The 25,227-nt window shown below is 41.2% G+C and overlaps 1 protein-coding gene across 5 annotated transcripts in view; it reads left to right on the top strand.

Annotated features, from left to right (window-relative positions):
• SMARCA2 (SWI/SNF related, matrix associated, actin dependent regulator of chromatin, subfamily a, member 2) overlaps positions 1–25,227 on the top strand; it is a 183,398-nt gene that overhangs the window by 127,284 nt on the left and 30,887 nt on the right. For all 5 annotated transcript variants that reach the window (XM_023213200.2, XM_023213205.2, XM_023213203.3 and 2 more), the window contains exon 28: positions 24,267–24,484. In XM_023213200.2, the coding sequence (XP_023068968.1) occupies positions 24,267–24,484 (218 nt within the window). The remainder of the gene's footprint in view (positions 1–24,266; positions 24,485–25,227) is intronic.

The following is a 25,227-nucleotide window of genomic DNA, read 5'->3' as shown; positions in this document are numbered from 1 at the left end:
GTCTCGGCCTCCCAAAGTGCTGGGATTACAGGCTTGAGCCACCGCGCCCGGCCTATGTTTTTGTAATTAAGATGAGTCAAGGTAGAAATTGTTGTTCTCTCCTGTTAGATTCCAGTGATCTGTATCTTCTTGTAAAGATTTCTTAAAATAATTCTAAAGGCACACATTTTTGATATAACAGTGCTTTCAAGCTTTAAGAATTTGAGATTTCCATTCTAATTTCAGAACATATTAATGAAGATTTAAATATGCATTAAAAAGTATAAGCATTGCTTCAACCCAGCTATTTCTCAGAAATTCTCATTGATTTTATAACATCTGTCTTCTAGCTTGAGCCTTCTAATTTCTTCAGCAAAAAAAAACAGATTAATATATCTAACTTAAAATTAAGACAAAAAGAATTAATTGGATTTTCAGTTCTGTGTGTTTTCCATATTTAAAATGTGATGCCACATGCCTTTTAGATGGCTTCCCGTCTTATTTTCTGTTAAAGAATGAGTTGTCAGAATCATGGAAAATTGTAGATGACCCTTTCCTTGAGGCAAAACTTGATTCTTGTTCTGCCACTCCTATTTCAATACTCTTGAACTATAGTATTTAAGGTCACTATGCTCATAGGAAAGCGTATTCCTAACATACTATGCTGTTTTGAAGAATATCTTTCCCTTGGACCTTTGTAGAACCTTTTTCCAAAGATTATTTTAAATACCATCCTCAAAAGTTGAGCTTTATCGAGACTGCCTGTGGTCTGTTCTTTTCCACAGCTGCCTCTGATAACTTATGAAAGATGGGCTCCTGGATAAATCACTTTACCTCCCAGAGCTTCCGTTTCCATCTCGACATTGGAATCATGAAATGGGGAAAGGGGTGGGGAAGAGAGCACCATCTCTCTTGCCCTGTCATTCTCCAGCTTTGCCTTTGGTGGCCCTCGAAAGAACAATGCGGGTTTGCCCTGGTCTGGCTCCAGCTCTGAGAACTCAGCTCTTAGGAACTGAAACTCAGAGGGCTGTGGGTGGGAGATTTTTCTCCCTGTCCTTAGCCGGAGTTTCTTTCCAAAATGCAGGCTTGACAACAAAGGGTTCCCTAGCATATCTGTAGCTTAGTAACTGGTCAAAAGTGTAGAGCTTTTGAGGACTCACCTGTAGCATCTGAAGAGTTGAGATGATTCTTGTGTGCTGGCAGGATGTGATGGACAGGACACCAGTGTGGTGGAGTCAGTAAAGGGAGCACCTGCCTGCCACAGGGGGCTCCTGTAATCACCCGACAGGTTCTTCCTTCTGGCTGCACAGACAAAGCCAGTCCACTGAGACCGTGGCATTAAAGAGTTTAATTGATGTGAGGCCAGCCACACCATGTGGGAGATGGAGTTATTACTCAAATCAATCTCCCCTAAGACTGTAGGTTTGGGTTTTTCAAGGATTGTTTGGTGGGCAGAGGGGCCAGAGAATGGGGAATGCTGATTGGTTGGGAATGCCATCACAGAAGTGTGGAAAGTGGTCCTCGTGTGCTAAGTTAGCCTTTGAGTTGGGGAGCCGCAAGACTGGTTGAGTCACCAACACTGGTGTGATATTTTGAGGTCCAGTAGACTAGAGTGACAACATGCCAGGAAGATCACTAAAATGAACATTTGTTCTGCAAGATAATGAATAAGTCCAGCATAGGGGTTACTGGTGTATATTTTTATTTGCTGCTATTTTATCTGATGATTGACTGTTTTGTTCTGTTTTTCTACATTTTTATAATCACTACCCCCAATATAATCACTACTCCTGGTGGAGTCAGCTGAAAAGACATCTCAAGACACCAATCTTAGGTTCTACGATACTAATATTGTCTACAGGAATAACTGGGGAAGTCACAAATCTTGTGACATCGGGGAATATACCTGGTTATTGTTTAATTACACCTACATATATCTCTCAGGCCCCTCTCATAATCCTAACCTGTGGGCTTTCATTAGTTTTACAAAGCTGGTTTAGTTTTGGGAAGGGATATCATCCTTGCATGAAGGTTAAACTACAAACTAAACTTCTCCCAAAGTTAACTTGACCTATACCCGGGAATGACTAGGACAACTTGGTGGGCAGAAGCAAGATGGAGTCAACTATGTCAGATTTCTCTTACTGTCGTAATTTGCAAAAGTGGTTTTGCTACTTTCCTTACAAGTTAGTTGGGACTTCAGCAATTCTGCGTAGACCAAGACTAAGAGTTTTCTTGTACTCTCATTAGGAAGTCACCTACTCTGGTCCCATTTTAAATCCCCTGCATGCTACCTAGCAGAATATATAACAGATGCTAATTGGATCCATTTTGTTCATTAAAATATATCAAGTTTTCTCCAGATTTTCAAGACCATATTCATTTGCATTTAATTTTAAAATATCAATACACTGTTGTCATGGTACATCATTTGAAGGCACAGGGAAGGATATTGTGAAGTCCAGCAGACTACCGTGTCAATATTCCAGGGAGATCACCAAAACAAACATTTGTTCTCAAAGAGAATTAATAAGCCCAGCATAGGGGTTCACTGGTATATATTTTTATTTGCCACCATTTTATCTGATGATTGACTATTCTATCTTTCTGCATTTTTATAATCACAACCCCCAAACACCTGAAGCTTTGGGTTTTTGTGTAAAGTGTAAAGTAGAATTTATTTGGAGACACTTCCCTGTCATAAAAGCATAATGAAAAATACAGAGGAGTGAAGAAAGAAACCAGAATCACCTATAATCTCATTGACCTTCATGTATCCCAGGTTGGAGAAGGAGCCAAGAAAAATCATGGACAGAGGTTATTTTGGTGCTGTTACATTCAAAATTATTTTTAACCTGTTGTGAGGCTCAGCTCATTTGTAGTAGCTTCAGTAAATCCTAACCCATGATGCATACCGAGCCCCTGCCTATTAGTGGTAATCTGCATGTCTTTCCATTTGGTCTTGAGGACACCTTGCTGTACTGGGCACTTGGTACCAGAGAACTTTTTTTTTAAAAGGACCATTAAGGGATACATGGAGACCTACCTTCTCACACTGGTGCAGTGATTTTTCTTCCTCTCTGAACAGGCCTTTGGTATTTCACAGGCTGAACTCTTCTCTTTTAAAGTGACCTGTCACCTCTCATGTAGTCAATGCTTTTTTACTGCCACCAAGTTGGCAAGCGTCATGCCATTCTCCTCCCCAGGAGAATTCTTAATCCAAATTTATTCCCATAGGATTTTCAGGACTTTTCCTGAGCCAAATTAGACCCTTTGTCTCAGTATATCTACTATCTCCTCCTTTCCCTGTATTGGCCAGTGCTAGACTGGAATCTGTGAGTATACAGCACCTTTTAATCCCCTGAAAGACTTGGAGTAGGTATTATTTCTCCCATTCCACAGGTGAGGAACTAAGCCTCACAGGTAGGGAGTATGGTTTTTGGATTTAGCATTTAGTTCATGACAGGTGTATTTGTTTAGTGACTGTTGAATGTAGAGTTTTATCTTCTTTCATATATTGAAGATGCACATCTATGCAAGTCTGTGCATAATGTCATGACACAATGTAATGGCACCAATGGCCTCCTATAAATTTTATTTAGTAGCCTGTAGAATTGAACGTCTTCAAGCCGTTTAACTCTCAAAGCTAAAATAAGAAGATTGTATAATTACTAGTTAAAATAAAGGCAGTTTAAAGAGGTAGGGCTGGAGTAGGGCGAACTGAGAGCAAAGGTCTTCATTTTTCCGCATTTCTCTGGCCTAGTTTTATTCACCGTGTAGTTGTGTGGCACCCCCTTGAGCAGTAACCATCCAAGCCGTCCATACAAGTCTGTGCATAGATGTGCATCTTCCATATGTAAAAACACTGTGGGACTATGGGAGTTTGATGAAAGTTAATCACATTTTGGTTTACACCCCCTTTGCCCACTGAGCTGACCTCCTGGCTTGTGAATTCTGGCCTCTTCTTGAAAAGGTGCAGGAGCGCGTCAGATCAGCAACAGGTGGTCTAGTTGGCCCTGGGAGGACTGAGGCGGAATTGAAGACAGCCTTCTGGGGGAGGTGCTGAGACCTGCCCGTGGAGGCTGTTAACCTGGCTGCTCCTACAGTAGGGGTCCCCTTAGTGGACTTCCTTCTGCCAAGCAGTTAGGACCTACAGGTTAGTTTCCCTTCCCTTGGTTGTCTGTTTCTCGAGAAGGTAGGGACCTTATCTCCATCAGTCGAGTTGCAGATACTGCTCCACCTTTGAGATAATGTGTGTTAGTAGTCTTCATTGCTCCTCATCTCAGGGGTGACATTGGACAATCTTTTTTACTTTGTCAAAAGACAAAATGACATCAAATTTAAAGTTTTTATTTGGCTTTTGCCGTTCTGGAATCAGACAACCTCAAGCAAAGGAGGTTGGCTTAATAGGGTAAAGGAAAGCAGAAACAGAACAAAAAGCATATTGGTTGTTTCAAAGTTAATTTTCCTTTTAAAGGTTAAAGCAGAGACTTCCTTATGCTTGCTCAAACTGGCCTGTTTGGGGATTTGGTATTCTCTCTCCTGATTTCTCAGGTCAGATAAACAGCTTGGTTTTAGTGGTATGTAACTTCAGCAACGGTGATTCCATTTGGGCTTGGCCTGTTGAGTCTAGAGCAGGAGCTCAGTCCAAACCAGTGGCGTCCTATAAATTTTATTTAATTTAATAGCCTGTAGAGTTGAACGTCTTCAAGCCATTTAACTCTCAAAGCCAAAATAAGAAGATTGTATAGTTACCAGTTAAAATAAAGGCAGTTTAAAGAGGCAGGGCTGGAGTAGGGCGAACTGAGAACAAAGGTCTTCATTTTGCTCCATTTCTCTGGCCTATTTTTATTCACCGTGTACTTGTGTGGCCCTCCCTTGAGCAGTAACCATCCAAGCCAATTGTTAGAACGCGCTTCCCTAGCAGCCCTGTCATCGTGAGAAGGCAGAGGGGTAAACAATAAAGACTTAATTGTATCTCACCAACATTTTTGGGTTCCATTGGTGAGTAAGGCATCAATTTAAGTGCCTTTGGAAGCAATTTTGATTAAAATGATTTTTTTTTAAAGTTCCTAAACAGATTTCGGGATGATAGGAGATTGGGACATATTTTAAAAAATAAAAATAAAATAAAAAACTTATACAAGCAGAATTGAACAACCTGAATAAAAGTACCTGTAACGTATTGTGCTAGTACAAGGGAAGGAGGGAATGGGGTAGGATGTTATAAAAGAAATGGTATTTTAGCCTGTTCTTAAAAGATGAGGATGCTTTGGGTAGGACAGGGGGAATCAGGAGAGTTCCAGGCCAAGGGAAGCATACGAAGGCTTGGAAATACGTGACCCCTGCTTACTGTGACCGTGTGTTTGGAGCAGAGTTTTTTACAGGAATAGACGTGGGGAGGAAAAATCAGGCTAGGGCCGGACCCTGGAGGCTATGCATGACCAAAGAATCTGGGCTTTGTTCTATTTCATAGAAAGAGTTCAAAGCCTGAGCATATTTGAAATGAGAGAATGAATGATGTGTCCTTCTGTTTAAGCAGAGAGAAGATACCGTTTGTATTGAAAAAATATTAATTGAAAAGGCCAAAGAGAGGGCAGGGAAAACCCACAAGGGAGGCCATTTAAATGTGACCCTGTGAGAGAGGAGACCCGTCTGAGAGCAGGGAGACCAGGGGGAAATGATTGCTTATGAACTATTTCAGAGGTAAACTATGTGATGACAAATAGGACTGCAGGGATGTGATAAGGGAAACTGATCATTTTAAAGATTTCCAGCAGAGATAATTGGGAAATGATGCTACCTTTAGATGAGACAGGATCCAGAAAGAGAAATATTTGCTTGGTTGAAGGAAAAGTGATAAACTTGATTTGTGATGTTTGGTAGGACTGTGGAATTCCCAATTGGTGACTCCAAAAAGCAGCACAGTTTAGAGAGAGAATTTTTGAAGCCGTATGAATTGAGGTGGTAGGGGCCAAGGGAGAACTTCCCCCTTTCCCCTCTGAAGGTTCGTTGAGAATCAACTGACAAAGGCAGGTTAATAGGAGAAGAGACATACAAAATGTTAATAGGCATAGCACGGGGAACTCACAGGAGGATGATTACCCAATAACCTAGTGCAATATAGAATCGTACATACCCTGCTCATAGGGGCGTGGGGAGATGGGGGGGTGTAGGCAGTTCTTTTGAGGGGGCAGTCAATCATTAGAGGAAATGAAGGGACAGAAATCAACTTGGGAATGTTTTTTTTTTTTTTTTTTTTTTTGAAATATGAGCCCAAGAGGCAGGTATTATCTTGTGAAGGAGTCTTTTCAGATGTGGCTGCATTCCTCAGTCTTCTTTTCTGAGATAATTAAATTTCAGGGAGGAGAGGAAGGCAGTTGTGTTTCTGTTGATGACCCCTGCGTACTGTGACTGTGAAACTTTCTTGGCCAGAGGAGGAAATTCCAGAGCAAGTCCCTGCTTGTGTCCTGCGCTGGGTGGGGGTGGGACAAGACCAGGTTAGAAGGACCTTGGTTCTGAGGCAGCTTCTAAGGCCTCTAAGCATGTCAAGGCACCAATCTAAGCAGAACAAGGACTCAACCTTGTTCTGAGTCCCAACAAGGTCATATTTGAAGCCATACAGGCAGGTAGGATCCCCGTGGCAGATTTTACACCCAGGAGAAGGGCTTAGATTCCTCTCAGGTACCTCCCATCAGTAGTTAGGGGCTGCTCAGAAAGCACTCACCATATTGAGGATTGGAGTCTATGATCCAGGCTGCTCAGCAGGAGTCCACAAAAGAGCTCCCTCTCTAGGAACAGTAAAGTTAACAGCTTTCCTGAATTATGCCTTATGCCCCTCCAGGGGGGCAGTAGTGAAGTTCTCAGCGAGGCCTCCGGGGATCATTAAGAGACTCACCTGTTGCTGATCACAACTCATCTCACTTGTTGCTGATCACAACTCATCTCACCTGTTGCTGATCACAACTCATCTCACCTGTTGCTGCTAAGGACCTCCAGACTTAGTGGTGCCTGGTGTGTACTCAGGGTAATTGCCCACATTTAGCTGCGTATTCACAATCTGTGAATGAAAAAGACAAAAGGAAAGTTGGGGAATCTACATTTAAGGAGAGAAAAATGTGGTTAATAAAGGTAGGGAAACCCGCTGGGCAAGGTGGGTGACACCTGTAATCCCAGCATTTTGGGAGGCCTAAGTGGGCAGATCATTTGAGGTCAGGAGCTTGAAAACAGCCTGGCCAACATGGTGAAACCCATCTCACTAATGATACAAAAATTAGCTGGGCATAGTGGTGCATGTCTGTAGTCTCTCTCAGCTACTTGGGAGGCTGAGGCAAGAGAATCATCCAAACTCGGGAGGCGGAGGTTGCAGTGAGCCGAGACTGTGACACTGCACTCCAGCCTGGGTGACAGAGTGAAGACTGTCTCAAAGAAAAAAAAAAAAAAAGAAAAAAGGAAACCAAGCACTATAGGAAGGAGAGAGAATTTTAAGTAAGAAGCAATGGAGGAGAAAGTAAATAAAATAGAGTTTAGACAAGACTAAGATGTGGGAATTAGAAAGCTTTTGGCAACTTTTTTTAAAAGTATTAATGTCTTTCTGGGTGCTAAAGAATTTTATTGTGTGGTCAGGCGGTAGAATCATTAGTAAAGGTGACCCTTGAAGCTTGGCAATAAAGGGGAGGTGAGGAATGGGTGATGTAGGGAAGATGCAGAGAGTTTGATGCTAGAGTTTATCCTTTAGTACTTGAAGATTGACATTAAAATATCTAGAACAAATACATTTGGACTTTGTGTTCCATAAATGGGTATATACCTAAGAGCAGTTTTCCCAGGGAACCCTATCTAATAGTTGAATTTGTACTCAATTGTTTTTACAGTATCTAGTTTCCCTCCCTCATTATTGTGCTATGTACTCCAGGGGAATTGAGAAAAATGAAGGTATTGTTTCTGTAAGAAGAAAAAGTCAAAATGATCTGGCACACCTGGAGGGGTAGTGGAATGGGAGTTGATCAGTGAACATGTGTACAATGTGCATCGGTACAGGGGTTTGGGAAGGACACCCCAGGTGAGAAGAGTAATCACAAAGGTGGGAATAAATATGGCATGCTACGGTGTGGCAGGGGGTTTGTGTTCCTATTATTTGCAGAATGTTCGCATAGCTGGTGTCTTAGTCTGGGGTGCAATACCAAAATACCATAGACTGGTTTATAAGCAGAAATTTATTTCTCACAGTTCTAGAGGATGAGAAGTCCAAGATCAAGCCCCAGCAGATTCCATGTCTGGTGATTCTGCTTCCTGGTTCATAGACAGTGTTTTCTTGCTATGTTCTCATATGGTAGAAGGGACATGGGAGCTCTCTGGGGTCTTTTTTTAATAAGGCCACTAATCCCTATCGTGACCTAATCACCTCCCAAAGGCCCCACCTCCCAATACCATCACCTTGTGGCCTAGGATTTCAACACAGGAATTCTAGGGGGACACACTCATTTAGTCCATAGCAATAAGAAATATGAGAAATAAGAATGGGCAGGATCAAAATCATAGGTTTATCTAGATTATGTTACCAGATCCCACTACTTAGCCTTTGGATCGGGGGTTTCCTCAGTATTGTGACTTTGTGGTCAACAGAAAGATGTTGCTGAAAGGGGGTCCTGATCCAGACCCTAAGAGAGGGTTCTTGGATATCGCACAAGAAAGAATTTGAGGAAAATCCATACAGTAAAGTGAAAGCAAGTTTATTAGGAAAGTAAAAGAACAAAGAATGGCTACTCCATAGGCAGAGCAGCTTCGAGGGCTGCTGCTTGCCCGTTTTTGTGGTTATTTTTTGATGATATGCTAAATAAAGGGTGGATTTTTCATGCCTCCCCTTTTTAGACCACATAGGGTAACTTCCTGATGTTGCCAAGGCATTTGTAAACTGTCGTGGCATTGGCGGGAGTGTAGCAGTGAGGGCCACCAGAGGTCACTCTCATCATCATCTTGGTTTTGGTGGGTTTTGGCCAGCTTCTTTACAGCAACCTGTTTTATCAGTAAGGTCTTTATCACCTGTATCCTGTGCTGACCTCCCATGTCATCCTGTGAGAGTGCCTTAACTGTCTGAGAATGCAGCCCAGTAGGTTTCAGCTTTATTTTACCTAGCCCCTATTCAAGATGGAGTTACTCTGGTTCAAACACCTCTGACAGTTCCATACAGGCAGGCTTGGAATTGATATACTGAGGATAATTTAGGAAACTGAGTTGTGCAGTAGTCTCATGACAGAAGTGTTTAAGATCTGAGCAGTAGGGTACAGCTCGTAACTATTTAGAAAAAAGTACAGAATCAAGCTCTTAAGTATTATTACAGGGAAAACATGGACTGAGTGACCAAAAAAAAAAAAAAAAAATGACCAAGCAAGGTACTATGACCTTCTTTATGACCCCCATTCCAAAAAGATGGAAGAGCAGATGCCTTCTTAAATAATCAGAACCAGTGGTGCATTGGTCAATGAAAACATTAATTAAGGTGAGAATATAATATGTCACTTATATGTCGATATAATTTTTAATTAAAAACATATATCTGTTTGCCACATCTTTCATTGTAAGGCTGAGGTTGCCTCTTTGAGTAAACTGGCTAGAACACATAAATGACACATAATATTTCTCACAGAAATAACACCTATAATGTTTCACTTAGGATCTCCAGTTTTGGTGTTCTTAGAATCTTTTTTTTTTTTTTTTTAAGAAATAGGGCCTCTGCTGGGCGCAGTGGCTCATGCCTGTAATCCCAGCACTTTGGAAGGCCAAGTCAGGAGTATCAGCTGAGGTTAGGAGTTCGAGACCAGCCTGACCAACATGGCAAAACTCGGTCTCCACTAAAAATACAAAACTTAGCTGGGCATGGTGGTGGGCACTTGTAATCCCAGCTACTTGGGAGGCTGAGGCAGGGAAAATTGCTTGAACCCCGGAGGCAGAGGTTGCAGTGAGCCGAGATCACACCATTGCACTCTAGGCTGGGCAACAGAACCAGACTCCGTCTCAAAAACAAACAAAAAAAAAAAAGTAGGGCCTCACCCGGCCTGTAGTGCAGTGGCATGATCACAGCTCACTGCAGCCTCCCTCAAACTCCTGGTCTCAAGTGATTCTCGCACCTCAGCCTCCCCAAGTGCTGGGATTACAGGTGTGAGCCACTATACCCAGCCGTGAATGAGAATCCTAATATTAACAAAGCATGCTGTGAGTGTACACTTGCCTCCAAGTTATAACAGTCTAGCCCTCACCAAATACAACAGCATTTTTGTTGCTGCTGCTGTTTTTAAAGAAACTCACCCTTTTGGAGTCTTGTATTGTTCATGCTGTTCATAGAACTAAGAACCCAATTTCTTTTCACAGTTACATTATATTCATTTATGGAATTAATAGCTAATTGAATTAATGTAGCTCCAGTAATAAGTATAACTAGCATCAATATATTTGAGAATATAGCTGATCATTGGTATTTGAGCCAAATGGCAAGAGCAGAGTGGCCCAGACAAGGAGGGTCTGTGCAGTGGGCAGAGTCATAAGTAGAGGTCAGTTGAGTGAGCCTCTTAATTTCCTTCAGATTTATTGACTGTCAGTTGTGTACCCTCTAAAATTTTCTCTAGACACTCCATTTCTGGAACACATTTTAGAGATGTTTTCTTTCTTTTTCTTTTTTGTGAGACACAAGCACGTGCCACCATACCCAACTAATTTTTTTTATTTTCTGTAGAGACAGAGTTTTGCCATGTTGCCCAGGCTGGTCTCTAACTCATGGCCTCTAGTAATCCCCCCACCTCAGCCTCCCAAAGCACTGAGATTACAAGCGTGAGCCACTGTGCCCAGCTTGTTTTCTATATGTATCTTGCCATTGCCCATTAGAGCAGTTCGTGTTTGTCTCTTCTGAGCAAATCCTTGACTGTGCTTCAGTTAACCTGGTCTCCTGGTGTCTCCTTCTCTGCCACCGACTCTGTTCATGTTGATTTCAGCCATGTATTACCAGCAAAACAGTCCTGGCTTGGAATACCAAAAAGCTATGGAAGCCATGCAAGGCCAGAATACAACTTAGTGTGTTTATTAGTAAAACCTGTCTGTATTAGTCCATTTTCATGCTGCTGATAAAGACATACCTGAGACTGGGAAGAAAAGGAGGTTTAATTGGACTCACAGTTCCACATGGCTGGGGAGGCCTCAGAATCATGGTGGGAGGCAAAAGGCACTTCTTACATGGTGGCGGCAAGAGAAAATGAGACAGATGCAAAAGTGGAAACCCCTGGCCGGGCGTGGTGACTCACATCTGTAATCCCAGCACTTTGGGATTGGGAGGCTGAGGAGGGCAGATCACCTGAGGTCAGGAGTTCAAGACCAGCCTGGCCAACATGGTGAAACCCCATCTCTACAAAAATACAAAAAAATGAACTGGGCATGATGGTGGGTGCCTGTAATCCCAGCTACTCGGGAGGCTGAGACAGGAGAATCGCTTGAACCTGGGAATCAGAGGTTGCAGTGAGCCAAGAACACGCCATTGCACTCCAGCCTGGGCGACAGAGCGAGACTCAGTGTCAAAAAAACAACAACAAAAAATGGAAACCCCCGGCCAGGTGCCATGGCTTACGCCTGTAATCCCAGCACTTTGGGAGGCCGAGGTGGTGGATCACAAGGGCAGGAGATCGAGACCAGCCTGGCTAACACAGTGAAACCCTATCTCTACTAAAAATACAAAAAAATTAGCCAGGAGTGATGGCAGGCACCTGTAGTCTCAGCTACTCAGGAGGCTGAGGCAGGAGAATGGCGTGAACCCAGGAGGCGGAGCTTGTAGTGAGCGGAGATCCTGCCACTGCACTCCAGCCTGGGTGACAGAGCGAGACTCCGCCTCCAAAAAAAAAAGAAACCCCTTCTAAAACTATCAGATCTCGTAAGACTTACTCACTACCACGAGAACAGTATGAGGGAAACCACTCCTATGATTCAAATTATCTCCCACCAAGTCCCTCCCACAACATGAAGGAGTTGTGGCAGTACAATTTAAGATGAGATTTGGGTGGGAACATAGCCAAACCATATCACTGGCCATATTCACCTTTGTTCTTACTGTTTTGTGCTTTAAAGTTAGAGATTCATTTTAGAGTTTATTGTATAGCAAATTGTGTTTGCCACATATATGTAGCTCTTAGCTAACCAAAACTCAAAATTTTGTTTTGCATTTTAGCTTTATTAAATAAAGTGGGATAGACATACTTGAAAAATAACCTTTTATGTACTTAGCAACAGCATACAGACTAGATCTGAAATTATTGTACGGTTCCAAGTTGGCTTCTCAAATTTAACTAGAACTGGACAGCTCTCTACTGACACTCTAATAATATGTGTATGTGCATCTATATGTATTTATGTGTACGTACATGTATGTGAGTACGTGTGTATGTCTCTATAGCCTAACCAAATACTTGTGTGTGAGTACAAGGAATTAGAACCTCCCTGGGCTGAGCTAGTCTTCTCCTTCACACAGTATACTTTTTGCAAATCTCCTGTTGGCCTCTGCTTATTCGTGGCTGCTACTCATAACATCCCAAGCATAAGGCTACCTCATGACCTTTACTCAACTTCTGCCATACCAACTGGACATGTTCTTTCACACTGCAGCTCAAATTCTTAATAGAAGTGAACTGACTGGCTCAGCCAATCACTCTGACTGTGCTTGTGCGGAGACCCTCATGCCAGACCCCACACAAGCTTAGAGACAGGGTACTTGGAGAACGGGGGACCATTCCCATCTCCATCAGGTGAGATTAAGACAGGTAGCAGCTGCCTGATACAGAAGATGGCAGTGCAGGCAGCAGATGCTGTGGGTAGAGCGGTTTCCCTTAGATTATAGGATGGCAGGAAAGAGAAAGGCTGCCATTGTTTACTCCAAGGGGTGTGTTGTAAGTGCATACAAGCAGCCTTGCTTTGCACCATTCCGTATGTACACATTCCCATCACTGGATATAGTTAAACACAAATCCCTCAATGACAAATTTTAGTTACCCTATGTAATAGTTTGCTAAGACTGCCATTACAAAAATACCACAGATTGGTGGCTTAAACAACAGAGATTTATTATCTCATGGTGTGGAGGCTGGAAGTCTGAGATCAAGGTGTCAGCGTGTTTGGTTTCTTCAGAGGCTTCTCGCCTTGGCATGTAATTGGCTACCTCCTTGGCATGTGTATACGGGGTTGTTCCTCTATGTGCATCTGTGTCTTAACTGCCTTTTCTTAGAAAGACAGCAGTCATATAGGCCTAGGGCTCTTTCGACTCTTTAAAGGCCCTGTCTCAAAGTACAGTCACAATCTAAAGTCTTGGGTTTTAGGACCTCAATGTATGAATTTTAGAGGCATGCGGTTCAGCCCATAACACTTTAGTATAGCAATTGTGAGTCACTGCACATAAAACACAGACTTTGGGGTAACTCTTCACAAATCACTGTGTACATAACACATGTACATTTTGATCAATAACTAGTATCACTTCTCTCAGAGTCTGGTGGTGATTTGTCAGTGAGTGTTGTTCAGTTCATGCACAGACAGCAAAGCATGTAGTTGTGTTGCCGCCTTCTTAGTGAAAACATGACATTAAAAAAAAGTAGTTCATTAGGAGAGGGAATTGGCCACCAAAGATGAAAGTGCTGCAAAGAAACAAGTAGTAATAATGAAGGAAGTGAAATTTGTTGTGATTAGATGTGAAAATGACAATAGGAAAATGAAGACAGCATAAGACCCAGGCCTGCATGAAGCTACAGTACAAACCAGATTGAGACTGGGCACAGTGGCTCGTGCCTGTAATCCCAACACTTTGGGAGGATGAGGCGGTTGGATCACTTGAGGCCACGAATTTGAGACCAGCCCAGTCAACACAGTGAAACCCTGTCTTTACTAAAAATACAAAAAATTGGCTGGGCACAGTGGTGCTGCATACCTGTAAGCCCAGCTATTGGGAGGCTGAGACATGAGCATCTCTTGAACCCAGAAGGTGGAGATTGCAGTGAGCCAAGATTGTACCACTGCATTCCAGCCTGGGTGACAGAGCGAGACTTTGTCTCAAAAATTAAAACATAAATGAATTAAAAAATATGTAAACCACACTGAAAAAGTACAATGAATATAAAAAAGACAAGGTAAAGTCATCTCAATATATTTTAGCTTAAATTGCACTAGGAACAAATAACCACTTATGATTGAAATTGAGTATTTTTTCTTTTTTTTTTTTTTTGAGATGCAGTCTCGCTCTGTCTCCCAGGCTGGAGTGCAGTGGCCGGATCTCAGCTCACTGCAAGCTCCGCCTCCCGGGTTCATGCCATTCTCCTGCCTCAGCCTCCCGAGTAGCTGGGACTACAGGCGTCTGCCACCATGCCCAGCTAATTTTTTGTATTTTTTAGTAGAGACAGGGTTTCACCATGTTAGGCAGGATGGTCTCAATCTCCTGACCTCGTGATCCACCCGCCTCGGCCTCCTAAAGTGCTGGAATTACAGGCATGAGCCACCGCGCCCAACAACCGTAATAATTTTTAAAATCCTGCTTAGTTTGACTAGTATTCAGGCCAAAGTGTTGAAGTTAGTTTCTGTATTAAAAGAAAATGGTAATTGCATGGAGACTATAGGAGGACTTTTGACTGCCAGTAAAGCTGGTTTCATTGTCTCATAAGTCAGCATGAACTGGTGAATGTTAAATGGTCTGATGACACCACTAGTGTAAATAAGGATGCCGCTGTGAAATTTCACCCCGAATCCCAAGATGGAGGCAGGTTTATGATGATCCTGGAATATTTCATGCTGATGAGATAGATCTTTTGGAAGACAACTGTATCAAGCACTTAAGTGAAGAAAGGCTGGGTGCCATGGCTCATGCCTGTAATCCCAGCACTTTGGGAGGCTGGGGCAGGTGGATCACCTGAGGTCAAGAGAGTTCGAGACCAGCCTGGTCAACATGGTGAAATCCCATCTTTACTAGAAATACAAGATTAGCCAGGTGTGGTGGCTCGTGCCTGTAATCCCAACTACCTGGAAGGCTGAGGCAGGAGAATCGCTTGAACCTGGGAGGCGGAGGTTGCAGTGAGCTGAGATCACGCCACTGCACTCCAGCCTGGGTAACAGAGCGACACTCCATCTCAAAAATAAAAAATAAAAATAAAGAAATAAGGTCGGGTACATTGGCTTACACTGTAATCCCAGCACTTTGGGAGGCTGAGGTGGGCGGATCATCTGAGGTCAGGAGTTCGAGACCAGCCTGGCCAACATGGCAAAACCCCATCTCTACTAAAAATATAAAAAGTAGCCGGGCGTGGTGGCGCATGCCTAGAGTCCCAGCTGCTTGAGCGTCTGAGGCAGGAGAATCGCTTGAACCCGGGAGGTGGAGGTTGCAGTGAGCCGAGATCGCGCCATGCACTCCGGCCTGGGCGGTAGAGCCAGTGAGACTCTGTCTCAAAAAATAAAAGAATTTATAAAAAATAAAAAGAATTTATGTGAAGAAAGATGTAGGATCACAAAGTGGCCATACAGGAGAGATTCTAGATATTCAGCCAGGGAACGTGGTGAAGGTGAACTTACCCACATAAATGAGGGATGCGGTTATCAAGAAAAGGATGCAGATGACCCAGAGGAAGTGATACTGACAAAAACAAACAAGAAAAACAAAGTTACACTGAAGGAACTCAGCTATTTCACGGCATCGAATGGCAAAGGATAAAATGTTGGAAGCCAATCCAAATTTAGGAGTATGGCAGTTTTCCAAGGCATAGAAAAGATGTTTATTCTATATCGTAAGTTATTTGACAAGGAGAAGACAAGCACTGTTCAAAATGCCCTGGATAGGCCAGGCGTGATCTCTCGCTCCTGTAATGCCAACACTTTGGGAGGCCAAAGCAGGAAGATCGCTTGAGCCCAGGAGTTCAAGACCAGTGTAAGCAACATTGTCTAACCTGGTCTCTACAAAAAAGAAAATAGCCAGATGTGGTGGTGTGCACCTATAGTCCCAGCTCTCAGGAGGGTGAGGTGGGAGGATTGCTTGAGCCCACGATGTTGAGGCTGTAGTGAGCTGTGATTGATTACACCATGGCACTCCAGCCTGGGCAACAAAATGAGGCCCTGTCTCAAACAAAGCAAAGCAAAGCAAAATACTCTGGATAGAGTTTTTTTTTTTTTTTTTTTAAACAGAGAAATGAAACATTTTAATGCTCCATGTTTCTAATATTTTAAATTAGTGTACTAAGCAAATGCTTATTTTACTATTTTTTCTTTTCCCTCTACAAGTATAAAAGTTTTTAATGTTTTGACACAAATTTTTTAAAGTTGTGGAACAGTAATTTCCCATTGATTATTAAAATAACTGTGTACTTTGATGGTTACTTTTATGGTTCCACACTTCTATGCAAAGGAGTGTGTATGAGAGAGAGAGATCTTTGCTGGAAGTGTGTATATCGTGTGTGTGATGTTTGCTGAAAGTCTTCCTAAGATGTATCATGTTATGTTTTTACTTGAATTATTCACCTAAGCCTGGCAAGTATAAGTTAGCATTTTCCTGATGGTATAGTTGTCATTAATAATGTTATTGTTTTCTGCTATAACGTAGAATAGTTTGGTAGTTAAGGGTGTGGTTTATGCAGCCAGACTTCGAGTTCAAATACTGAGTCGTCGTCTTTCTTTTATATGATCTGGAAGAAGGTGTTACATCTCTCTATGCCTCAATTTCCTCATCTGCAGAATGCAGAGTGTAAGAGTGCCTACCTTGTTAGGGTTATTGTGAGGTTTAAATGACTAAATGTACCCAAAGCACGGAGTGGCTGGCAACACAGTGAACACTGTGTGTTAGCCAATGTTGCTGCTGCTGCTGGCAGGGACAATGGTGATAGTAGTAGTAGCTGCATCAGTAGTAGTAGAAGTATTAATGATGCTGTGTGTCTGAAGATTTACTAAAAGTTGGGGCTATTTTTTTTTCTCTATTAGAGCGCCTCAAACTACTATGCTTTTGATTTCTTCTGTTGCTTTATTTACGTGTTTTCCTCTCTCATTATTGGGCTATTAATGGACATTCTTTGCATTGGCTTCAAGAACAACTACCTCATTCTCATCAGTGTCTGATTAATTTGCTGATCTTAATCACTATGGGTGTAATGGCCAGAAAGTCTGACTTCTTGCAGTATCATGGAACCCTGGATCGTGGCTCAGTTCCTCATGGACAGCCTGTCACAGGGAAGCCCAGAAAAGAACCATTTGTTTTGCTCAGGCCTCACATTCATGAAGGTGCCTCTAAGTTGCCATTTGACACTATCTCCAAATGAGGTTATGCTCTTAATAGTTGTATTTTATCTGTCTTGAAAGCATTAAGTTATTCTTTGTGAGCATTAAAACTGTATTCGTTTGTTACCCTCTTTTGGCATTTCATTTTTAATATACTGAGAACCTTGAAGTACAGAAGTGGCCCAGGCCCTTCTGAGGAGCCCTGCTCAACAGACAAGCAGGTGGAGTTCCTGACTGTGTTAAGAGTAGATGGTAACTTGATCGATGATCTCAGGATAGGAAAGCAGAACTGTATTTGTTGCAGTTCTCCATTGTTTCTCTAAGTCTCTTGCAGGCTCTCAAATTCTCTCAAGTTTTTTGATTCTACCCAAGGAAGCTGAGCATAGCATGTGCCTAACTTGTAAGAACGAAGGTGTCAATATTTCACATTTATAGTTTGGTAGTGTCCTCGGGGCCAGATGTTTTGTGGGCCAACCTCTCCTAAATCTAAAAATCATTCTCCAAATAGAGTATATTGTGTTTAATACTGCTTAAAAGGTATCAGTCACATGGGTTCTTAGTTGAACTCATGGCTAAAATAATTTTTAAACTCATTTTTCCTTTTATTTTTTTGAGACTGAGTCTGGCTCTGTTGCCCAGGCTAGAGTGCGGTGGGGTGATCTCGGTTCACTGCAACTTCTGCCTCCCAGGTTCAAGCAATTCTACTGCCTCAGTCTCCTGAGTAGCTGGGACTATAGGCACGTGACACCACACCTGGATAATGTTTGTATTTTCAGTAGAGACAAAGTTTCACCATATTGTCCAGGCTGGGCTTGAACTCCTGACCTTGTGATCCGCCCACCTTGGCCTCCCAAAGTGCTGGGATTACAGGCGTGAGCCACTGCGCCCAGCCATTTTCCTTAACCCAACCAAATTGCTTTTAACTAAAATAGTGTGTTAATTGACCTTGTCTCAGATGTGTAAGCCATAGCTCCCCTTTTCCCTTCCTTACCCACCTCCATGTGCTTATGGCATATGGGAAAAGAGAAACCCCCCCCCCCTTTTTTTTTTTTTTTTTTTGCGAAAGTGATCTGAGGTTATCGATCAGTAAACTGGAAAACCCACTGCACCAGAAATTCGAGTAAACTGTGGCTCAATTTTCTTCCCCTTTATGGTCAGCTTGGTACATTTCAGTCCCAACTCAGGGAGAGCCAGGAGTGCACTTGGCATCTAAGTTGCCTGACAGATGAATGAAATAAGAAACAGAGTCCGTTGAGTTAATGTCATCAGTTTATTGCACCATGGTGTGGGGGGGAGGGTGGAATCTATATCCAAACAAGTTCTTACCCTTCAGACCAACTCATCTCTTGAATATGGGAAGCATTTGTTAACAAAAGTATAAGGTTTGTGAATAGTTATGTCCTATATACATTTATTTTCTTACATCATAGATATTTCCTTAATAACCTTTGAAAGAATAAATGGGGATTTTTGAAAAGTTCTAGCCATTGGCCAGGGCAAGACTGAACGTGCTATCTATTGAAATGTTAAAAGGATTGAATTCTGAAGGAAAGCTAGCAAGATTTCGCTAGTATTATGTGCTGTGTGTTGAGGTGGTAAGAACACGTGTGAACCTGCAGTTGCTGGGGTTTAATTGGGGTTAAGTTGTTCCTTAATTTAGAGAATTTGATTTCTTTTCAGGGACTTGTTTTCTTGTGGCAAAATACACATAAAATTTACGATTTTTGCCTTTTTTGTTTCTCTTTCTTTCTTTCTTTTTTTTGAGACAGAGTTTTGCTCTTGTTGCCCAGGCTGGAGTGCAATGACACAATCTTGGCTAATTGCAACCTCTGCCTCCCAGGTTCAAGCAATTCAATTCTCCTGCCTCAGCCTCCTGAGTAGCTGGGATTACAGGGCATGCGCCACCATGCCCGGCTAATTTTGTATTTTTAGTAGAAATGGGGCTTCTCCATGTTGGTCAGGCTGGTCTCAAACTCCCGAACTCAGGTGTGATCCACCTGCCTTGGCCTCCCAAAGTGCTGGGATTACAGGCATGAGCCACCACACCCGGCCCATGTTAGCCGTTTTAAGTGTACATTTCAGTAACTTTAAGTACATTTACATTGCTGTGCAACTGTCACCAGCATCCCATCTTCAGAACTTTTCCATTATCTCAAACTGAAATTTTGACCTCATTAAGCATTAACTCCCCAGCCCTCTTACCTTAGCCCCTGGTAAACACTGTTCTCTTTTCTCATCTCTGAAATCATACAGTATTTGCCCTTTTGTGTCTAGATTATTTCACTTTAGGGAATTTGATTTTATGCCAGTTTTTCTAACAGGTTGCTTTTGGAGACAGTAATAATAAAAAACTTACTGTCCAAAGCCCTGAGTCTGAAATTCTGCATCCAAAAGTGCTACAGTGTGCATTAAACTGATTAAAATAATGTGGCATCTTTGAGGATGAGCTCTATGTTCAACTTTGTTGTTTAAGATTTATATTGTAAGAAAATCTCTCATACATGAAAATGTAAATGTAAAATTCCACTATTTTGTTGGCATTGCTTCTCTTGTTTGGGGGATCTTTACCTGTATTATTGGCTTCCAGGGTCTCAGCAGGGCACAAGGGATATTTAGCCTGTCTGAATTTTGGGATCAAGTTTGGTGATATGTGAGCTCTCCCAAGAAAGCACTAGTATAATGTAATGGTCTTAACCTGCATTCTTGAATGCTTAGCCCTGGGCTCTGTAACCCCACCTCCATGCCCAGCAGCATCCCAGGGTCCTCTTCTGGAATCCAAGTAGAGTTCCTAAGGGAGGAGGATCCTCAGAGGGAGAAAGAGAAAGTGTCAGCGGGCAGAAATACGATACTGAAATAGCAGAGTTAGTGTTTGAGTACTGACTTTCCCGTTTCACATGGAAGAAATTTCCATGCCTTGTCTCGATATCTTTAGAATTGCTCCTTTCAGTGTTAAGATGGTTTGTTCCACTGTAAGGGCTGTGCCACATGGCTTGGTGGACTTGGAGAGGCGGAGGTGGAAACAATGCGCAGGAGTTGGCCTGGGGCTTTTTGTTTGCGTGTCCCTCTTTACCTATTCATAATCATGGATCCCCTCTGCTTTGTGATATTGTGAACCACGCAAAACAGCGCCTCTTTACACCACCGGGTTGAGAAGAAGGCTCCTGAGGCTGACTTTCTGGACCTTCCGTCACGCAGTAAAAGATGTGGTTGGTGTGTGTCAGGATGAGAGGGCCACAACTGGACCCACGTGTGGCCGCTTCCCGGGTCTGCCATGTGCTTTGCTAGCTGCAAAGTGTTTCCTCTAAAACAGCTAATCCTGCATGACTGTCTCCTGCATTTTGTTGTCAGAACGTGCACGCTGCTTTCATAAGAACTAATTGAAGAGGGAGCTAGTTTGCATCTCGTTCTTGCATACCCTGAGTCATGAAAAACATTTTCTCTTAAGCAAAATTGAAAGAAAGAAAGAAAAGAAAGAGGGCCAAAAAAAAAAAAAAAAAAAAAAAAAGAAAGAAAGAAAAAAAAAAAAGGTTGCCATCCAGTGGAGGAAGGAGTAATTCCCAGCTTCATTCAGGAAAAACGCAGGCTGAAATATGCTTAACTGTTTTAACTTGACTGGGGATTTTTACCACCATATGGGTTTTTTTTCGTGACATCCGGAGCCAAATGGGTGCAGTGTGCCTTTAAGAAAAGAGGTGCCTCACTAAACTTCGCTGTAGTTGTGTTTCACCGTTTCGGTAGGGAAGGAAAGTGTTAATTTCTTATTTGTACACTTTTTTTCCCCGACTTCCTTCCTATTCACTTCATTAAATCTAGAGGCAGTTCAGCATGGGAGCCGTCTGTATGTTGAATTAGGGCTCGCACTCTTGCGCAACACGTCACCAGTCGGAAACTGGGGGTTTGCTTCTGTGATTTATTTCATTATTGTGCTGGTAAAAGGTTTGGAAGGGAATTCTTTTTGGGGGTAGTACTTTAGCATTGTGTAGCAAGTTTTTGGGTTTTTTTGTGTGTGCCCCCCAACCCCCAGCGCTGAGTTTTTGAGTCAGTTGAGCCAGTTTAATAAATAATTTTTTTAAATAAAAGAACAGTTTAAAATCTCCATGAATAATTTTACTTACATGCAGGAGTAATCTTACTCTACTCTTTATGTGCGAAAAGCATTGGGAAGTATTTAGTGAATTGATTTCCATTAGAAAAAGACCCTTAGAAATCACAGAACATAAAGCACTGCATATGGATGTGTTTGGGGTCTTTGGGGAGGAGGGAAGATGTTTTGTAGCTCTCTGCATTCCTGCATAAAACCTTAGTTTAAGGGGAATAATGGTCAGTACTTTGTGTGTTTCCTTGTAATTCCAGAACCTAAATTTAATAAGAATCTGCACGTATTAGCAATTGTAATAAAAATTGTTTCAGTTCTGTTTGCAATTTAATTTGTTTTCGCTTCTTAGCTACTCACAGATTTAGAGATTTAAAAGTCCAAATATCACAAGCTTATGCTTGTTCCCTCTTTTCAAAATTGAGGGGAGTGAGAGTAGAAATATCCTTTTTACAACTCCCCCCAACTTCATTTATCCCACTGAGAAGAAAAACAATGAAAAATTTTACAGCATGAAACTGAAAGTGAAGTGTTACAGTTGTTCTGGATTTTCTTTAAAGAGCAGAATTACATATTATATTAAAATATTTGAACCTTAGAACCATGTACATTGCTTTTATTTACATGCATTTAATTTTTTAAAAAATTGTCTTCTATTTTAAAAATCATTTCGACTGCTCCAAACCATGCTGCTATTTTTTTAAAAATAAGGTATAAAATACCAAAAAAGCATACCTTGTTTTAATTGTTTAAAATAAATTTGAATATTAATTTGTTTTCTTACTGGCTTAATTGTTAAAATGTGAGCAAGAATCAGAAACCACCTGAGCTAAAATCTCTACTTCTGCTGCCTGGAATAATAAGGGAAAAAAATATGATAAGTAGTTGTCAATATTAAAACAGGCTGAAGGAGGAAGCCTTCGGGCCTTGTAGTAGGTAGAATGAAACAGCAGATTTGAGTATCCACAATCCTTTCAGTATTAAATTTTCAGTAAAATAAAATTACTTGTATATGAAAACATAGCCTTTCCCCAGCTCTCTTTTTTTTCCTGATCAGCTGATGAAGAGACTAGCAGCTCGCTGCTTTGCTGGCTTGTTAATTTTATCCCCACTAACTGTGATTTCCGATAGCCGGCCTGCTGATAGTGGTAAGGTAAATATCCTTTTTCGTTGCCATCTTGAAGATTCAGTAGAACTACATCCCAGGCATGTGTAGGTGTGTAACACATCAAAAGCCGGTGTTCTCCGTATTTCTGTGTGCAACTGGGTGCTTGAGGAGAGCAATACCATTAACTGTTGACAGCCTTGCATGCTGTATTTATTATTAGCATGTTCAGCCTCCAAGATATGCGGGACAATTTCCTTTTCTTAATCTTCGCTTAGCTGCAGTGTGTTTAGCTGTATAGTGGGTGTCCTGCTTTTTAGGCAAATGAATATTAATGCAATAATGTGAAGCTTTTTTTTTTTTCCTTTTCCTTTTTCCTCATAACTCATCAGATCTCGCCTCCTTCATAGTGGTTATCTGAACACTGTAGGATCGTGATGGAAATTGTCTTTTGATTATTAAGGCCTAGGCTCAGACTGTCCCTTAGGAATCTGTCTGTGTGCATGTTGCTTCTATGGATTTGCACATTGGAGGATGCATAGAAAACATATTTTTAAAAAAATCCCACTGGCATTTTTAACATGCCAGGTTGTTTTGTGTTCTGCACCAGGTTTTCTTCACAAAACCTTTCTTTTTCAGGAAGCATTGTACATAAGTGAAAGAAATTATGTCTGAGCTGTAATCACTCTTTATATTGATTGTTATACTCACATGATCATAAATATTAGCCATGTTTGGTGCTGTGGAGAAATGAAGGTAATTGCCTTATGATTAGAGCTCTTTCAGCTACGAGAAAGGATTGATTATCATTTGCATACTGGAGGCAATATTGAGAGGCAGGAGGAACAAATAACAACATTAGTTATTTTGTGTGAGAGAGCGATCTCAAAATATAATTTAAAGATTTTTTTTAGAACATTTCTTTTCTATGTTCAAATTTTGTGTTCTTTTTTTTTTTTTTTTTTTCCTTTGCAGTATTTTTCCTCTATTTTTCTTCTTTTGAGTTTTGAGATTTACCAGGAAAAAAAAAGTTTAAACTTCTGGGTCTGTCACATGGATCTTTTAGCCCTTTATGAACAGGTTTCTTTTATACCTGGTTGTTTTTATAGCTATTTTATTATCTCTCTGCATTAGTGCTGCTGGCTCTGGTTTAAAGCAAGCGTTTGCAGGTAATTGGAAAAAAGTGTTTATTGTTTGTGAGTGTGTGTGTTCTTTATCGAATGATTTAAGTGCGTTTACCAAGGAATGTGGCTTTGTACTTTCCCGTTTCCTTGTTTACTAATTGCCACGTTAGAACAAAAATCTAGATGGAATTTTGATTTATATTGTTAATCATGAATAAATTGATGCAAAACCTCAAGAAAAGGTCAAAGCTTATATGCTCGTGTGGATGTATTCTTAGGGATTTTTTTTTCATAACCCACCCCTCGTTTTGTTTACCTTTTCCTTCCCTTACAGTAATGAGAAAATTAGGGTCATGTTCTTAAACTGAGCTAAAATTTCATCTGGATTCAGTTATCATCAAACACTTGAATTTATAGATCTTTTAATATTTGTCATATTCTTCTTTACTGTGAGTGTTTTGGGCCTTCAGTGTGTTTTGCTCATGAAAGAGACTTGAGTTAAAGATGCATTTATCCAATATGGTAGCATTCCTTTTTTCTTCTTCCTCCACTGATTACTGTTAAATTTTACTTCTTTTTTTTTGGTTAATTTTTCATTTTATTCTAATTGTTGAAGCTGTATATAAATATACACATACTGTTTTTGTCTTGGTTATTTTCTTGTCTTGAATTTTTCTCCTTTGTTTTCAATGAACAGGCCATTGAAGACGGCAATTTGGAGGAAATGGAAGAGGAAGTACGGCTTAAGAAGCGAAAAAGACGAAGAAATGTGGATAAAGATCCTGCGAAAGAAGACGTGGAAAAAGCTAAGAAGAGAAGAGGCCGCCCTCCTGCTGAGAAACTGTCACCAAATCCCCCCAAACTGACAAAGCAGATGAACGCTATCATCGATACTGTGATAAACTACAAAGATAGGTGAGTGTTTGGTTCCTTCACCTTGATCATCTCTCGCCAGATGTCGAATGGTGCTACCTAAGGAGGGAGCAGTTATTAAGTTATGCACTTAGATTTTATTAAGGTTCTTTCTAGTTTGTGTTTTATAGCTTTCTTTCTTTGTACCTGTTTAAAATGGCCACTATTGCTATTTTGTATGTTGTTTCATCATGCATTATTTAAGATAGTTGAAAATTTAGTTTAGTTTACAAAATTTAAAAAAAAATCTAAATTAGAAAAGGATTCTTAACCTCTGAAATACCATCTGAAAATGAAGATATTTCAGATGAAAGGGATTGGAATGATGGAGTAAAATTATTTTTTTGAATTGAATTGTTAGAGAAAGAAGAATCCTAATATATTTAAGGTAAATAGTTCATGTTAAGACTGTTTAAAGCAAAATAGATGCTTCCTAGTAAATACAGTTTATTCTTTCCTTCCAACACTTGAATTTCTGAACTCTTGTTTGAGTTCTCTTTCTTCCTAATACCACGTAGTCAGCATGGTCTTTCAGCAAATTTACCTTTTTCATGGGATTTTTGGATACAGACTTTGAGCAAGCTGTGTTGGACACTCCTCCCAGGACATTTTAAACAATGAATAATTATTTGAAAACCAAAGACACTGTAGGGTGTCAGTCAGACGCATACAGTAGGTGAACTAGTTAGGCTACACTTTGGTCAGTTGACTTGGTTTCCACTTTATTATCACGTGGTAATGTTTGC

The sequence above is a fragment of the Piliocolobus tephrosceles genome, chromosome 14 (assembly GCF_002776525.5).
Source record: "Piliocolobus tephrosceles isolate RC106 chromosome 14, ASM277652v3, whole genome shotgun sequence".
Lineage (NCBI taxonomy): Eukaryota > Metazoa > Chordata > Mammalia > Primates > Cercopithecidae > Piliocolobus > Piliocolobus tephrosceles.
The sequence above is the reverse complement of the archived record's forward strand: the minus strand, read 5'-3'. Positions and strand labels throughout refer to the sequence as shown.